At 44.1% G+C, this 19,094-nt stretch overlaps 1 protein-coding gene across 2 annotated transcripts in view; it reads left to right on the forward strand.

Moving 5' to 3' along the window:
- TMEM232 (transmembrane protein 232) overlaps positions 1–18,532 on the forward strand; it is a 512,842-nt gene extending 494,310 nt beyond the window's left edge. For both annotated transcript variants that reach the window (XM_029571869.1, XM_029571874.1), the window contains exon 14: positions 17,722–18,532. In XM_029571869.1, coding sequence (XP_029427729.1) covers positions 17,722–17,865 — 144 coding nt within the window. In that variant the 3' untranslated portion in view covers positions 17,866–18,532. The remainder of the gene's footprint in view (positions 1–17,721) is intronic.
- Positions 18,533–19,094: the final 562 nt, after the last annotated feature.

Below are 19,094 nucleotides of genomic sequence, written 5' to 3' on the forward strand. Positions count from 1 at the left end.
GCTCTTGGCAGTCAAGTTGGCCCTAGAAAAATGGTGTAATCCTCTAGAGGGGGCTCAACATCGCATCACCATATACATGGACGACAAGAATGTGGAATATCTACATCAAGCTCAGCAGCTCAACCCTAGACAGGCAAGCTGATCCCTGTTCTTTGCCCATTTCAATTTTGAGTTGCGATTAGGGATGTGAATCGTTTTAGGACGATTAAAATTATCGTCCGATAATTTTAATATCGTCTTAAACCGTTATGGAACACAATACAATAGAGATTCTAACGATTTATCGTTATAAATCGTTAGAATCGTGAGCCGGCACACTAAAACCCCCTAAAACCCACCCCCGACCCTTTAAATTAAATCCCCCACCCTCCCGAACCCCCCCAAATGAGTTAAATAACCTGCGGGTCCAGCGGCGGTCCAGAACGGCAGCGGTCCGGAACGGGCTCCTGCTCCTGAATCTTGTTGTCTTCAGCCGGCGCCATTTTCCAAAATGGCGCCGAAAAATGGCGGCGGCCATAGACGAACACGATTGGACGGCAGGAGGTCCTTCCGGACCCCCGCTGGACTTTTGGCAAGTCTCGTGGGGGTCAGGAGGCCCCCCACAAGCTGGCCAAAAGTTCCTGGAGGTCCAGCGGGGGTCAGGGAGCGATTTCCCACCGCGAATCGTTTTCGTACGGAAAATGGCGCCGGCCATACGTGTATGGCCGGCGCCATTTTCCGTACGGAAAATGGCGCCGGCAGGAGATCGACTGCAGGAGGTTGTTCAGCGAGGCGCCGGAACCCTCGCTGAACGACCTCCTGCAGTCGATCTCCTGCCGGTGCCATTTTCCGTACGAAAACGATTCGCGGCGGGAAATCGCTCCCTGACCCCCGCTGGACCTCCAGGAACTTTTGGCCAGCTTGTGGGGGGCCTCCTGACCCCCACGAGACTTGCCAAAAGTCCAGCGGGGGTCCGGAAGGACCTCCTGCCGTCCAATCGTGTTCGTCTATGGCCGCCGCCATTTTTCGGCGCCATTTTGGAAAATGGCGCCGGCTGAAGACAACAAGATTCAGGAGCAGGAGCCCGTTCCGGACCGCTGCCGTTCCGGACCGCCGCTGGACCCGCAGGTTATTTAACTCATTTGGGGGGGGTTCGGGAGGGTGGGGGATTTAATTTAAAGGGTCGGGGGTGGGTTTTAGGGGGTTTTAATGTGCCGGTTTTGCGATTTTTAGATTTTTAGATTTTTCACGATTTTTCACGATTTTTCACGATTTTTCACGATATTTTACCCCCCCAAACGGCAACAATACAATTCCCTCCCCCTCCCAGCCGAAATCGATCGTTAAGACGATCGAGGACACGATTCACATCCCTAGTTGCGATACCACTCGGTACTCAAGAATCAACGAGCAGATGCCCTCTCCTGCTCTTTTCAGACTGAGGATGTCACAGAAGCTCCATGGCATATTGTCAATCCCACTAAGATACTCCTGGCCATAGCGGTACTCATCCCTCCAGGGAAGATGGTAGTGCCTTCCAGATTGCAAGAAAAAATATTAAAATGGGCCTATGATTCCTGTTTAACAGGATACCATTGTTGTGACCGTCGCTGCTCGATGTCTCCACTCTGCCCACCTTACCTCTTTGGCGACTTCCTCTTTGGTTGATGGAAGTTTGGCTGCCGTGGCGTGATCTTGTCGACCTCCTCCGGCGTCCCCGGACCGGCTAGATGCTGCCTTCCGCCATGTTCTCCTGAAGGCCAAGGGTGTGCGCACGGCCCCAACTCAAGTACCAGCTGTGGCGCAAACCTCAGGGGCGTCCCCCTGAGATGATGTCATCATCACCAGATATTTAAGGTCTCTTGTTTTGATAGCTAATTGAGTTAGCAAAGGGTTTCCTACCTAGCTGCCTCCAGGTATCGATGCGGATGGGATTCGCTCTCCACTTACCTTGCTACTCTGCCTCCTCGGACTTTACCAGGGATACCCGCTCCTCGGGGACCTCACTGTCTCTCTTGCTTTTCAGGTCGCAGTCTGGAACCGGTACTTGCTCCTTGAGGGCCCACGTTCCTGGACCTGCTACAGAATATCACTTCTGCCAGGAAGTCACTGCTGCCTTCAACACCAGTGAGTTACCATCTCTCTCTCAGAGCTTTCCCTGGAACCAGGTACTCGCTCCTCGAGGTCCTACTTCATTCCAGCTCCGGGGCTGTTCCAAGAGACTATTGTGTGAGTGTTACTATCAAGGTTCTGTTCCTGAACTCTGCATACTCTGCCTACTCACTATCTTAGTTTCTCTATAGCTCAGCCATCCTGAGTTCGCTGTTCCAGAGCATGAGGGACTACAGCCCAGCTGGGCTCTTCCAGCTCACTACTGCCACCTCTGGTGGTTCTCTAAAACAGTTTAATAAAAGAACTAGTGTGTGTCTGTCTCCCAACTCAGCCTGACCAGTGGTCCCTCTCGGGATCTTCCCCCGTGGGTGTGGTCAACTGCCACCGGCCCAAGGATCCATCCACAATTATCACAAATAATAACAACCATGGATGGGCCAAATTTTTAAATTGCTTCAGTGGCACTACCGGTAGCCCCAAGAGAAGCAGGATGTTAAGGCCTATGTTGATTCATGTCCAACTATGCAGGGAAAAAAGCCTTGCATGGCCAACCCTGGGGGCTGTTACAGCCATTGCCAGCCCCCCGGGAACCCTGGACCCACTTGTCCATGGACTTTATCATGGACTTCCCTCTCTTTAATGGTGACACTGTGATATTGGTAGTAATCGATCACTACTTCAAGATGGAACATTTCGTCCCATTGCCTGACCTTCCTTTTGCACCAGAGTTGGCATGCCTCTTTACCCTCTACTTCTTCTGCTTGCATGGCTTACTAAAACACTTCCTATCAGGTAGAGGGGTTCAATTCATTTCCCAGTATTGGCACTCTCTCTGCAAAACATTTGGCATCACACTTGATAACACAACAGCCAATCACCAGTAGGGCAATGGGCAAGCAGAGTGAACTAATCTAACTCTAAAAATATCCCTTCACTCCTATGTCAATGAACACCAGGATGACTGGGTCACCCTCCTGCCCTGGGCGTATTCTCCCACAATAACCATATCAACGCAGCTACCAGTTTTTCCATCTTCTAGAATGTTTATGGAAAACATTCCATGCTTCTGTTGCCACTACCCATGACAATCCCTTTGCCTGTGGCCCAACTTTCAGCACAAGAGTTACATGACCTATGGGAGTAAACCAGCCAACTAATTGAAAGGGCCGCGACATGAGCCAAGAAAACTGCTGATGCCCGAAGAAGGCCAGCCTCTCAATTCAAGACAGGTGAGAAAGTCTTGAATTTAGGGTCTGGCTTCCTGCATCTTTCCTCATTACATCTGACATCCCACTTTAGGGATGTGAATCGTGTCCTCGATCGTCTTAACGATCGATTTCGGCTGGGAGGGGGAGGGAATCGTATTGTTGCCGTTTGGGGGGGTAAAATATCGTGAAAAATCGTTAAAAATCGTTAAAAATCGAAAAATCGAAAAACCGGCACATTAAAACCCCCTAAAACCCACCCCCGACCCTTTAAATTAAATCCCCCACCCTCCCGAACCCCCCCCCCAAATAACTTAAATAACCTGCGGGTCCAGCGGCGGTCCGGAACGGCAGCGGTCCGGAACGGGCTCCTGCTCCTGAATCTTGTCGTCTTCAGCCGGCGCCATTTTCCAAAATGGCGCCGAAAAATGGCGGCGGCCATAGACGAAAAAGATTGGACGGCAGGAGGTCCTTCCGGACCCCCGCTGGACTTTTGGCAAGTCTCGTGGGGGTCAGGAGGCCCCCCACAAGCTGGCCAAAAGTTCCTGGAGGTCCAGCGGGGGTCAGGGAGCGATTTCCCGCCGCGAATCGTTTTCGTACGGAAAATGGCGCCGGCAGGAGATCGACTGCAGGTCGTTAGAATCTGTATTGTATTGTGTTCCATAACGGTTTAAGACGATATTAAAATTATCGGACGATAATTTTAATCGTCCTAAAACGATTCACATCCCTATCCCACTTCATTGGACCACTCGCAGTGTCATGACCAGTGGGTCCTGTCACTTTTCAGCTAAAGCTACTTTCTACTTCAAAAATTCACAATGTGTTTCATGTTTCACTGCTCAAGCCATTAGTGCTGGCCTGGCCCTCCAGTACATTACCCGAACCCCAGGAGGTTGTTTCAGAAGAAAACATGGTATACGAAGTCCAAGAAGTTCTGGACTACCGCTGGAAAGCAAACAAACTGAGTACCTGATCTCCTGGAAGAACTACGGCCCAGAGGAAAATTAATGGGACCCATCATCCAATATATTGGATCCCAACCAACTAAAAGACTTCAATCAGCAGTACCCAAGAAAACCCAAAGCCTTGGGAGGGTGCTTAAGGGGGGGGGGGGGGGCGCGGTACTGTTGCATTCAACATCTCGTGGGTTATCCTCACAAGCTAATACTCTCTCCTCCACAGTCGGGCTAGCTGCTGTTCTCTCCGGCATGGCAGGAAGCCAATGACTCTTCCCCCAGTGTGAAACTGCTGGGCCTCATGTGGGAGAAGGCCAACAACTCCTCTCCTCACTGCTCCCCTTAGGCATCCATGTGCCTGACATCGGGCCTTTTAAAGGAACCACAGTGGTGCGTTCATTCCCCGCGGCCCCTACTGATAACATCAACAATCTTCACCCTATATAAGGGCAGCCTGCCTCACAACAGGTCCAGCTATGTCCTGAGTGCATGTTGTTTCCAGCCTTCATCTGCCCAGCTTGTTTCAACCTTCATTTGCCCAGCCTGCTCGTACTTTGCCTGCCAAACCATCCTCAGCCCTATCTGTCTCTCTTCTTCCTCCTCGGATGATACCTGATTTTAACCCTTGCCTAGACTCTAGATATGCCTGAACATTGTCTGCCTCTGACCCGTGCCTGAACTCTTGCTATGCCTGATCACTGCCTGTCTCTGTCCATAGCATGCTCTTGGACCAGAATTCTAGCCATCTCCACAGACCTTTGCCTAAATCTTGCCAGCCCCGATATCCAAAGGCTCAACCCGAGGGGAAAGAGGGCTGGTATAGATAAAGGTCTAAACTGGTCTCTGCTTAGACTGAGTCCGCCTGCAGGTAGAACCAATCTAACCCCAGCCGAAGGGTCCACTGACACTACCTCACATCAGTGCAGTATCACTGAGACCTATCTCAATCAGACATCAATAAGCACTTGATAATTAAATGCCGCACTTAAGTCCATGGAAACAATGAATGCAGCCTTCCCGCCCTCTATTCTCATTCTAATGTCATTCATGAGAGCAGTCAATGCGTTTTTATGCTATAACCCTTTCTAAATCCAGATTGGCATGGGTGAAAGACATTAGTTTTAGATGCAAAATGATTAAGCTGATCTGTTATCATAACTTTAGATAAAAGGGGAGATTCAAGACTGGCCTGTAATAAGGCATTGCAGCTGGGTCTAATGACTCTTTTTTCTATAATAGGCAGACTCTGGCTAGTTTCAGAGATTTTGGAACATAGCCAGTGGATAGCCAAATGTTTACCATGGAAGAAATGACCTTAGCTAGTCTAGAGATCACCTCAACATGCCCTGGCCAGACTGATTTATCTGCATCGGAATAGCCATAAATTGTTCAGCTGGATCTGGTGTAATAGCATTTGTTCCTGCATACCCAGCATATCCTGGGTATGCAGGTGGTGATGAGAAACCTGGTAGATAAGGTGAGGGAAGTGACTTCCCATATAGAGTGGATAGCTTCCATTCAAGAACAGAGGGTGAGTTCTTCAGTATTTGGGACACCAACTCCCAAAGAGCCAGATTGCATGTGAGTTGCATATTGTTTGCTTAGTGAGTCATAATCTGTAGAAAAAAGGCTAGAGTCTTAGTGTCTGTGTCTCCAACTTAAGGAAGTTGCTCAGCTGTCTCTCAGGGACATTTAGTTCTGTGATGTGGTACAGAAAGTATTGTTTATGCGGGGATGGAAAAAGTGAAGAGTAACATAGAACAGCTCCAATAACAGTTGTGCCTTCCTGCAGCCATAGGCCAAAGGTATAGAGGATATGCTACTGCCCTTTCAGTTGCTGATCCCAGATGTTGATCCACATACAGAAGGCCAGTAGGTTTTGGAGGTGGGGGGGGGGGGGAGAGAGAGCAGTCAGGAGTAGGAGTTTTAAGGGAGATGAGAGAAGGGAAGGAAAAGGTTGGAGGGGAGGAAGAGGCAAGCGAGAGAAGGATAGAGCAACCCAAAGTCAGTAAAAGCCCAAAAACTAATACAAGAAGTCCAAAGGCATGTAATTATTCTTACATTTTCTGTAGCCCTACCTTAATGCATATGATGGGTGCATATTTCATTTATACTGTGTGTGAACCCATGCAGAAAGATGTAGATGAGGAGATATCATCTGAAGACAAATGTAAGTAGCCTCTGCAGGGATTTCAATCCATTTCAAGATACAGAAGACTAAATGATAATTCAGCAGAATAATGAAATGCTGCATAAATTAAAATTCCTGGATGAAACCCATGTTTCAACCCATTCCTGGATGAAACCCATGGGGCTGCACTAAGGGGCACACAAAGGGGGCCTGCCCCCTTTGTGCGCCCCTTAGTGCAGCCCCACAGGGCAGCACCACCAACTTTAAATCGAATCCAGAGTTTTTCCCCACTCTCCCAGAGCCAGGGCTCAGGCCCCCTGGTAGGAGCTTTAGGTCCCCCCTCTATTTTCCCACATTCCAGGCCTGCACGTCTCATCCTACCCCCATCTGGGGAAGCACCAATCCCGGGACATTCTATTACATTGGGATACAACCTCCCAAGACACAACAAGGAACCATCCGCATACACATTCGACTTCACCAGCTACCATGCAACTCCTTACAATTCCCATTATCCATAAACACATGTGGAGAGCACCTAAGCCCCCTCCCCCACCTCCCATCCGACAACAGAGGCTCAGGCCCATCTTACTGACACCCGTAACACAACTACTTGGCATGTCTTTGATTTCGCTTACCCTATTCAATGCACAATCCATCTCCAAGAAAACCCATATCCTCAATGATTTCCTATCAGATTCAAAACCAGACATCTGTGCCATCACAGAAACCTGGCTAAAAGCCTCAGACACTGTCCTAATAAACCAGCTACCCACTCAGGTCTACAACTTCCTATCTATTCCTAGACTCAAAAAAAGAGGAGGAGGACTCCTCCTCGCATCTAGAAAAGGCCTAGGTCTAACCTTGCAGACTTCCAACAACCTAGGAAATATAGAATTTGCCCTCTTCAATTCAAAACACCTGACAATCGGACTAATTTACGCCCCTCCCGGAGCACTAGAAGCAGACCCATCACCGATCATAGAACATGCAGCAAAACACCTTAACACCGGTAAACCAGCAATACTGATGGGGGACTTCAACCTTCACGTCGATGTCCAACCGCACTCTACTAGCTGCAAAACACTAATCTCCTCCCTCTGCCATATGGGCTTTAGACAAATTGTGAAAGAGCCCACTCACAAAGCAGGTCATACTTTAGACCTTATCTTCATTAACGAAGGAATATTACCCCACACCACTCCCTCCTGCTTACCGGTTCCATGGACAGACCACCAAATCATCTCCTCCGTACTAGAGATCAAGGAACACCCTCTACAAACAACTCAAACAATTACTATATCCAGCAGGAAACCGTGTACCGGAGATCGCCTCAGTGAATACCTCACCAAAGAACTAGAGCATCTGGACCTATCGGACGCCAACACGGCCACGTCATCATGGATCAACATCACCAACAAGACCGCAGATCAAGCGTGCCCCATGATGACAAAATCACATAATCCAGAAAAAGACAACAGGAAACCATGGTTCACTCAGGAACTGAAAGCATGCAAACAGGAACTCAGAAGCAAGGAAAACAAATGGCGGAAAAGCCCCTCTAAGACAGCCCTACTTACCTTTAAAGAGTGCCTAAACGCATATAGAAAAGACATCAACAAAACCAAGAAAGAATTCTTCTCCAAAAAGATACACCACTTCATATTCGACTCAAGAGCACTTTTCTCTTACGTATCAGCCCTCACTAAACCATCCACACCCATCATACCAGATGATCAAGCGCTCAACAAAGCCAACGAACTGGCAGACTTCTTTGACAAAAAAATCTCCACTCTTGTCGCCCCCCTCAAGGTTCCCTCACCGCACTCTAATCACTCAACTTCCTACAGTACCCAACCATCGGACCCATCCAACCAACAACTTAATACTACCCAAGTCACACTCGATACATTCGAACCCACGTCCACCATAGAAATAGAAAACAAGCCTTCATCCCATCCTTTGGATCACATCCCCTCCAATCTGCTGAGCTCCATCCCTAACATCATTGCCAAACCAGTGGCAGACATCATCAACTGCTCCCTCACTGAAGGCCATGTCCCTAATCAACTCAAGCTGGCAATGCTCAAGCCTCTCCTCAAAAAACCTAACCTTCCCACTACTGACCCAGCCAACTTCAGACCTATAGCAAATCTACCAATGATCGCCAAAATTATGGAGAAAATTGTAAATAGACAACTTTCAGAATTCCTCGATGATAACAACATCCTCACCACAAACCAATTCGGTTTCCGTAAAACCCGGAACACTGAATCCCTTCTAGCTTCACTATCAGACACCATTATATTCAATCTGGAAAAAGGTCAACCCTGCCTCCTCGCTTTACTGGATCTATCCTCAGCGTTTGATACAGTGAGCCACACATGCCTACTTCAGCGTCTTTCAGATATAGGCATTACAGGATCAGCGTTCAAATGGTTCAAATCGTTTCTAGATAACAGGTTCTACAAGGTCAAAGTGAACAACAAAGAGTCTCACCCCATAGAATCCAAGATGGGAGTTCCGCAAGGATCCTCACTGTCACCCACACTTTTCAATATCTATCTTCTCCCACTCTGTCACCTACTTACCAACCTCAAGCTAACACATTTCCTTTATGCGGATGACATTCAAATACTCATTCCTATAGCTGAATCTCTACACAAAACTATGGCATACTGGAATAAATGCCTCACAGCAATCAATAACCTACTCGCCAGCATCAACCTGGTACTAAACACAAACAAAACAGAAATCCTACTCATAGCTCCTGAAAATCACTCTCCACCCATCGCTCCAACGGCTAGCCAAGGTCCAGTCACTTCTTCCCCGCCACAAGTAAGAGACCTGGATGTACTGCTGGACAACAGATTCAACCTCAACAAGTTCGTAAATAACACCACGAAAGAATGCTTCTTTAAATTGCAAACACTAAAGAAACTAAAACCACTACTAAACTACAGAGACTTCCGCCTGGTCCTACAGGCCATCATACTCCCAAAACTGGACTACTGCAATTCTCTCCTACTGGGTCTTCCTGCCTGCACCACCAAACCACTCCAGATGGTAATGAACGCCACGGCCAGAATTCTCTCAAACACCAAAAAAAGGGAACATATCACCCCCATCCTTCAGCAGCTCCATTGGCTACCGATTAAATACAGGATTCACTTTAAAACCATTATGATGATACACAAAGCCCTACACAACATCGCGCCTCTCAACTTAACTTACCAACTCCAGCTACACACTTCCAAGAAACCAACCAGAAGCGCATACAAGAACCTGCTAATCACACAGCCGGCAAAAACCTCACTGAGGAATATCCACAGCGGGCCCCACACTCTGGAATTCACTCCCTCCAGACCTTCGCCTTGAACCCTGCCATAATACATTCAAAAAGAAACTAAAGACTTGGTTCTTCACACAAGCATTCCCGGAGAACTAAGAGCAGGAAGAACTTATACTTGATCAGTTTAGCCTATGACCAGACCCACCTGTCGTCCATAAGTCCTTGAAGAGCTCATCATTGAATCTTAATCAACCTCGATTGTTTACTGTAATCTCCGCTAATCTCCTCTAATCTCTATGTTATCTGTTAAAATGTTAAAATGTTAAATGTATTTATAATGTTATTTGTTATAATGTAAGCCGCCCATGTGGCGACAGTTTTATTTCACTGTACACCGGTGTGATATGTATTTTATACAGGAACGTCGGTTTATAAAAACTAAAAAATAAATAAATAAATAGCACTGGTTTTTTGACTATAGGTGATGTCCTGGCAACCATCACCCAGCAATTGGGGTTTCTGATTATGACCCAGAGCCAACTCTGGATGTCTGATTTCTTTCATCAGCTGCTTAACCAGCAATGCATTGAGTAACCTGCATGACTGAATTTTCTTAGCCCTTTACCTACATAATTGAATTTCTTAAGCCCTTTCCCTACTCAGAATTACAGTAGGGTTACTGCTGAGTTCTCAGAAGGCTGTCTTCCACAGAGCAGGCCCCATTGTGACAAAGCACCAAGATGGAGAAGAAGAAAGGAAATACTTCAGGAGCTATTGGTTTCACAGAATGATCCTGAGGGGGAAAAAAAAGGTTATTTACTGTACAAAAATGTGTTATTTATTAGGGATGTGCAGCAGGGACGGATACATTCGATTCGGTATTTGTATTCGTTGGGACCCAAATCCGTTACATCCATTTTCGGGGGACCCCGATTCATCCATTAGTTACATATGGTATTCGTTTCCCATTAAAGTTTAAAAAAAACCCATCCCAACCCTTTAAATTTAATTAACTACAACCCCCCACCCTCATGACTACCCCAAGACTTGCCAAAAGTTCCTGGTGGTCCAGCGGGGGTCCTGGAGCATTCTCCTGCACTCAGGCCATTGGCTGCCGGTATTCAAAATGGCACTGATAGCCTTTGCCCTTACTATGTCACAGGGGCTACTGGTGCCATTGGTTGACCCCTGCCACATGGTAGGAGCACAAGATGGCGCCGGCCATCCATTGCTCATACCATGTGACAGGAGCCGACCAATGGCACCGGTAGTCCCTGTGACATAGTAAGGGCAAAGGCTATCGGCGCAATTTTGAATACCAGCAGTCGACGGCCCAAGTGCAGGAGATCGCTCCAGGTCCCCTGCTGGACCGCCAGGGACTTTTGGCAAGTCTTGGGGGGGTCAGAAGGGTGGGGGTTTTATTAATTAGTGATACGTTGCATTCGTGGGGGTTCGCCATATGTTTTGGAACCCCATGAATGCAACGAATAGGGACCTATACGTTGTGGATTGCGCATGCGTTCAAAACGAATGCACATCCCTATTATTTATTTCTAGCAATAGATGTCATATATTAATACAGTAGAAATGTTTTAGGATCAGAGTATTTCTAAGAAAAATAGCAACATTGTCTCCATGCTGCTGTATCATCTCCAAAACTTGTTCAGATACAGAATCGCTATCATTTGACTCATTTTTCTCTCCCTTCTTAGGCACAAATTTTCTACATTTCTTTTCCATATTATGCAGATCGCAGTGTGTAAGGAAGATCTTACAATCCTTTGTGGATTTATATAATAATTTGTCACTAGACTTATCAAGGTATCTAAAATAGGACTTTAAAATGCCAAAAGTCCTTTCAATGACTGATCTGTTGAGCACATGTGTTTCATTACAATGTTCCTCTCCAGGTGCCTCAGGATAAGAAATTGGAGTAATAAGCCATGATCACCTGAGGGGGAGGAAATATAATTGATAACGTGTTTAAGTGGGAGCATGTTTTTTACAGAATGAGAGAAACTAAGGCCGGGATTTTCCATTCTCACAGAGAATGGTGAATCCCTGCGGTAACGGGGGGCAGGGGTGGGTGGGCCTGCGAAAGCCAGCAGTGATCTCACCACCGCGGTGTTATCGCTGCTGGCTTTCGCACCCAATAGCGCCACCACGAAAAGTGGTGCTATTGGGCATGTTACTGGTGGCAATAACGTGTCTTACCTTATCGCCGCCAGCGAAGATAGTGCCGCGTCCACCTCCTCGCCGCCCCAACTCCACCCGACTCCGCCCCTGGCAAGCTATCGCACGCGAAAAGGCAGCTTTCGCATGCGAAAAGTCACTTTTCGCGTGTGATAGCCTTAGAAAATAACCCCCTAAGAGACTTAAATGGGACTGGTAAACCTAAATAGTAGATTATTTATGTAATAGGTGGGCAATAGCTATAAGCATTATAAAATAATTAATTGTGAGTATGTGCTTACCTGTAAGTCATTCACCTTTAGTTTAGCTACTGAAAAAGCAGATGTAACCCAGACCGTGTGAAAATGAAAATGTCATAGTTCTGTCTACCATTTCATTAATGAGACCATTGGCATGTTGAGAGGGTGGAAGGATTTCCTGTTCTTGTACCTTCTCTCATCAGCAGATTGTGTCCTTATTATAATGTGAGTGCAACCATTTTCTTCCAGTTTAGAAGGAAAATTAGCTACCTTATAAAAGTCCCTTATGATTACATTACCAGTCCCTGGATGATTGCATTACCAGCAATCATCCAGCCTCACCAGCAATTCATCCAGCATCACCAGCTATCAATTAACATCACCAGCAATCATCCAGCCTCACAAACAATCAATTAACATCGACAGCATTCATCCAGCCTCACCAGCATTCATCCAGCCTCACCAGCAATCATCCAGCATTACCAGCAATCATCCAGCCTCCCCAGCAATTCATCCAGCATCACCAGCTATCAATTAACATCACCAGCAATCATCCAGCCTCACAAATAATCAATTAACATCGACAGCATTCATCCAGCCTCACCAGCATTCATCCAGCCTCACCAGCAATCATCCAGCCTCACCAGCAATCATCCAGCCTCACCAGCAATTCATCCAGCCTCACCAGCATTCATCCAGCCTCACCAGCAATTCATCCAGCATCACCAGCAATCATCCAACCTAGACACCATTCACCCAGCGTCTCCAATACCTATTGCACCATTTTCAACATTACACCACTGTTCCCAACCAATTGAGCCACAACAATGCACCTCTGCACCATACCTAAAATCTGGCACAAAATCAGAAAGCACACAAAACCAGCAATTCATCACATCACATGACAACAAAGACTATTACCTATAATGATCTCACCGATAACACAATTCCTAGGACTCTCTTTATTTACCTTAACACTATTCAACGCTCAGTCGCTCTCCAAAAAAATGGACATCCTCAGTGACTACCTCATAGAAGCCAACCCAGATATCTGTGCAATTACAGAGACATGGCTAAAACACACAGATACTGTACTCATAAATCAACTGCCCATACAATCTTACGACTTATTCTCCGTCCCAAGACCCAAAAAAAGAGGTGGAGGTCTCTTTCTTGCAACAAAAAAAGGTCTCAATATTACCTTACAACTTACCAATTCCTCCAACAAACTAGAATTCTCCCTCTTTAAATCTATACAAATCCAAATAGCTTTAGTCTACGCACCACCAGGAACCTTAGAATTGGATCCCTCTCTACTGATAGAACTTATAGCCAAACACATAAACGCCGACAAACCTGCTATAATCCTCGGAGACTTTAATTTACATGTAGATGCTTCTCCACAATCCATCAACTGCCAAACAGTTCTTTCCTCTCTCAAACATTTGGGCTTTACTCAAATTATCAACAGTTCTACCCACAAGGCAGGCCATACTCTGGACCTCATCTTTATTAACGAACCCTTTAACATTCATACTAACCCAACTTGCTCACCAGTACCATGGTCAGACCACAAAGTTATCCACACCACCCTCAAGATCAACAACCCACCACCTCAAACCACTAACAAAACCACCATCCACTTCAGAAAACCATGCTCTCCAGACATACTCAGTGAAAAGATGTTGGATGCATTAAAGCAACTTGATCTCACAGACGCAACAACTGCAACTACCTCTTGGATCAATATTAACAATAAAATTGCAGATCAAATCTGCCCAACTACAACCAAAACCATACAACCCACACTAGACAATAGGAAACCTTGGTTTACACCCGAACTTAAATCCCTTAAACAATCTCTTAGAAAAAAAGAACAAAGCTGGAGAAAAAACCCAACCACTTCAACACATGCCATCTACAAATCCATCCTCAACAACTATAGGAATACAATCCTTAGAACAAAGAAAGAATTCTACGGAAAAAAAATACACCACTTTATATTCGATTCAAAAACTCTTTTCTCCTACGTCTCCTCTTTAACCAAACCATCTCCTCCTACTATCCCAGACCACCAAGCTCTCAACAAAGCAAACGAACTAGCCAGCTACTTCAAAACAAAAATCACCAACCTTACTCAATCAATCACATCCAACAGCCTTACCCTAACACACCATCTCACATCCTTGCCGCAACAAACCACAAACCTGGATTCATTCAAGCTCACTTCTTCACTGGAGATTGAAAACACACTCAAAAAATTCAAACCTTCCTCCCACCCATCTGACCCAATACCAACAAATCTCCTCATCGCCATACCAAACACCATCTCAAAACCAATTGCAGAAATTATCAACACATCCCTTTCTCAAGGTTTAGTTCCTAACCAGTTAAAATTGGCAATACTAAAACCATTACTAAAGAAACCAAACGCTTGCCCATCAGACCCAGCTAATTTTAGACCCATCGCAAACTTACCACTTATCGCCAAACTGATGGAAAAAATTGTCAACAAGCAACTGTCAGATTATCTGGAAGATCATAACATTCTATCCCCAGCCCAATATGGATTCCGAAAACGCCTAAACACCGAATCGCTCTTACTATCTCTCACTGACACAATCCTCATTAATCTGGAGAATAAACAATCTTACCTGCTCATTCTTTTGGATCTTTCCGCTGCATTTGATACGGTAAAACACTCTACTCTAATAGACCAACTAGCCAACATAGGGATCAAAGGCACAGCCCTTAGATGGTTCCATTCCTTCTTAAGCAACAGATACTACAAAGTAAGGATAAACAACAAAGAATCGCACCCAATCCTGACAGAGCAAGGAGTCCCACAAGGATCATCACTTTCACCCACCCTCTTCAATATCTACCTCCTCCCTCTCTGCCATCTACTCTCAAACCTTAAGCTTACCCATTACCTCTATGCAGACGACATACAAATCCTCCTTCCGATCACAGAATCCCTTCAAAAAACCATCACGTACTGGAACGAATGCCTACAGCCCATCAAAAACCTACTCTCAAGCCTTAACTTAGTATTAAATGCTAATAAAACCGAAATGCTCATTGTCTCCCAGGATCCACGCACAATCTCTTCCAGCCTTTCTCTACCTAACACAAACAACTCGTTCTCATCTGACGTCAGAGACCTTGGAGCATGGCTAGATAATCATCTAAACCTAAAAAAGTTCGTAAACAATACTACAAAGGACTGCTTTTACAAACTGCAAGTCCTTAAAAAACTTAAACCCCTCCTTCACTTCTCCGACTTCAGGCTAGTACTGCAATCCATCATTCTTTCCAAGCTCGACTACTGCAACTCCCTGCTACTAGGTATTCCCGCCAACACTATCAAGCCATTACAGATGGTTCAGAATTCAGCGGCTAGAATTCTAACTAGCACTAACAAAAAAGACCATATCACCCCAATCCTTCGGAGCTTACATTGGCTCCCCATTAAACAAAGGATACTCTATAAGGTACTCACTATCATCCACAAAGCGACAAACAATCTAGCCCCCATCACATTAAGCTCTCAACTCCAACCGCACACTTCCTCCAGACCAATCAGAAGCGCATACAGAGGAACACTGCATGCTCCGCAAATAAAATCATCATTGAGCAAACGTGCGCTATCTTCAGCAGGCCCACACCAGTGGAACACGCTTCCCCCAGATCTTAGACTAGAACCCAGTTATCAAGAATTCAAAAAAAGACTGAAAACTTTTCTCTTCCAACAAGCTTTCCCAGACGCTTAATCTTACTATGACTGACAGACTTCCATCCCTTAACTATGGACACTGTATAAAGTACTACTTTTAAGAATCTGCAACTGGACAATTATCTGTGAGCTCAAAAATTCACTTTATTTCATATATATATTAGGCATTGCTTATATTTATATTTATTGCTACGTTAAATAGTTATACTTCTTATATAAAATATTATATTTCTTTATTTATTACCAGTTAAAATATTATCACTTTATTTAGCACTATGTTAAATTGTCAACCAGTTATACTGTTCCATATGTTATACGGTTCCATGTAAAGCTCCGCTATCTGTTGAGCAGTTCTTCGTTTTATGTAAACCGGAGTGATTTGTAGTCCCTACTAGAACTTCGGTATATAAAAATTAAAAATAAATAAATAAATAAATAAAAATAAATGATTTACTCTTCTGCTGTGCTTCTTGAGGAAACGATATGTATTAATTGGTTCTCCTGAGAACAGCATCAAGAAACTGTTAAGTACATGAGAAGTGACAAACTGACTACTACTCTCTGTGCTTTCATCAATTGTGGTTTAGATGATATGTATAGCTAAGAAAGTTAATGCTATGATGATGATGATGATTTTTAGATCCACAGGCAGTGCATGACTTCTCAGCACTGGAATCTACAAATCCTCCAATAACTCCTGACAAAGATGTGAAAGTTTGTTGTCGAATCTATATCTAATAAATACTTGCTCATCAACTCCTTTCCTCCCTCCTTTCCTCCCTCCCCTGACACTCCCTCCCTCCCCTCTCCCCCCCCCCCGACCCCCCCCACCCTTCTCTTACCTCCCTCCATTCAACCCTGATACCTAAATTATTTTTATCAACAAGTCATAATGTATATATGTTATATGCTATAATTTTATTGTTCCATGTATTTCTGTTATAATTGTTACCATGTTATAATTGTTATCATGTTATAATGTAAAATAGGGCAGAACTCGCCCTATTCTCTTAGTTACCTGGAAACCGATGTGATATCTCGATTGAATGTCGGTATATAAAATAAATAAATAAATAAATAAATAAATCAATCAGATAAATTATTAAATTTAAAATGCATATTTTAATTCTTTAAACCCTTTCTGGAAGATATCTTCTTCTGCTCTGCTGCCCCTGACTCTTCTGCTGCACATGATCCCAAGGGAAATCATTCTGGAAGCATACAATCTATCAAACACCCCATTACCAGTTAAAAAGTCAAATATGATGAAGCTTGTTTACACTTACGCAGTTAAATATTTGGTGCAAAAGACTATAGTGTGCAAAGATATATGTGCATATTACATTTTGAAAATGTGACATAGGCATGCACTTTTCAAACACACCGATCAAATACCTTCATTATGCTCCCGTTTTATGTGTGTGAACTTAGCTGCTGAACAGTTTTACAAATACAAAGATTCATTTTTCCCTTTGCAAATCGCTTATGTATAGGTTGGACTGGAATATATACCTGAATACTACTTTTATGCGCATACAAGCTGACTATAACTTTAAAAATACATCTGTAAATCTCTGTAGTTTATCTCTCTCTATTTTATACATGGAAGCTTTCTTTGCCAGCTCTGTCTTCTTTCTTTCCCTTAGGAGACACAAGTAATATCTATAAAAGTGCTGGATTTCTGATATATGCAGCATCTAGGCTAGAAAGTCAATCTTTTCCTGTGCGAACATGCCATTATAGCACTTCACTCTAGCCTCTCACAATAAGTCAAATCCTAATTTGTTTTACTTGGTACCATCTAAAGAAGAAGAATATTTTTTCCTCCTTTTGTAGTATTCTGAAAATCAAATGAATGCTTTCTTTTTACAACAGTGGGAAAAAGAGCTGCAGATCTTAATTAAGGAAGAAGAAGAACTATCAAACAAAGAACTTCAGGAAAAAGCAAATGCAGGAAAATTTCAGAGAAATCATGAGGAAAAGAGAGGAGAAACTGAAAAAAAGGACAAAATCGTATGAGCTCCCTGCCACGCATGAAAAAGAAAAAAATTACTGAATGAAATCAGCAAAAAGGGGAGCATTGGAGGCAATCTATCAGAACTTCAAGCAAATAATTCATTTATTTTACTAGAATTAAAAGTAAAAAAATGTGTTTTAGAGAGACTTAAAATGCTAACGATAGTAAAATTACTTAACATATAGAGAAAATAAAATGCTATGCCTAGCATAAGATCTCTGTATTGCCTAATGTTTTATTTCCCAAAATTAACTGTCATTTCATAGATACTAAATATATTTGATGAAGATTAGAATTTTTGTTCTTAGAATATGCTTTCTATACAAATGTTAAGAGATGTATATGAGGGCAAGTTATTTAGCTATTCTTTGTTTTATTCTTAAAAGTACAACTGGTATTCTAATTTATAAATGTAATGCTTTGAAGTTAGCTAAAAATTAAATATTAATTGTCAGTCTATTGTAAAATCTAAAAAATGTATTTTCTGAACAAACAAGGCTTTGACTGAGCTGTAGTATGTTAGATAAAATCTCAGTGAAACAAAAATAGGATAAAAAAAAGTCATAAATTGCAAATAAATAAACCAGTGAGAACAGAATTTCCCAGCTAGCATGAGCTTATGGGTTTTTATTCTTAATTACTATTGTTGTATTCTATATGTTGAGACTATACCCCAATAAAAATTAGTTTGGAAAAACAACAGATTTAGAATGTCTGTTTTTTTCAAATAGAAAAGGAAAAGTGTACACTAGTATTTTATGCAGAGGACAATAATAATATGATCGCTGGGGTGTGCATTCGTTTCTAATGTATTGGTAATCCGCAACGTATAGGGCCATATTCGTGGGGAAGCGAAATGTATCGCGATTCCCCACGAATACAACGAATCTTCGCCAAATTATTCGGCCATCTAAAGGAGCGAATTTAAACAAACCCCCCACCCTCCTGATCCCCCCAAGACTTACCAAAACTCCCTGGTGGTCCAGAGGGGAGTCCGGGAGCCATCTGCACTCATGCCCTCGGCTGCCGGTATTCAAAATGTTGCCGATAGCCTTTGACCTTACTATGTCACAGGGCCTACCTGTGCCATTGGTCGGCCCCTGTCACATGGTAGGAGCAATGGATGGCCGGTGCCATCTTGTGCTCCTACCATGTGACAGGGGCTGACCAATGGCACCAGTCGGCCCCTGTGACATAGTGAGGGCAAAGGCTAACGGCGCCATTTTGAATA

Source organism: Rhinatrema bivittatum, chromosome 1 (genome assembly GCF_901001135.1).
Source record: "Rhinatrema bivittatum chromosome 1, aRhiBiv1.1, whole genome shotgun sequence".
In the NCBI taxonomy this organism is placed as follows: Eukaryota; Metazoa; Chordata; class Amphibia; order Gymnophiona; family Rhinatrematidae; genus Rhinatrema; species Rhinatrema bivittatum.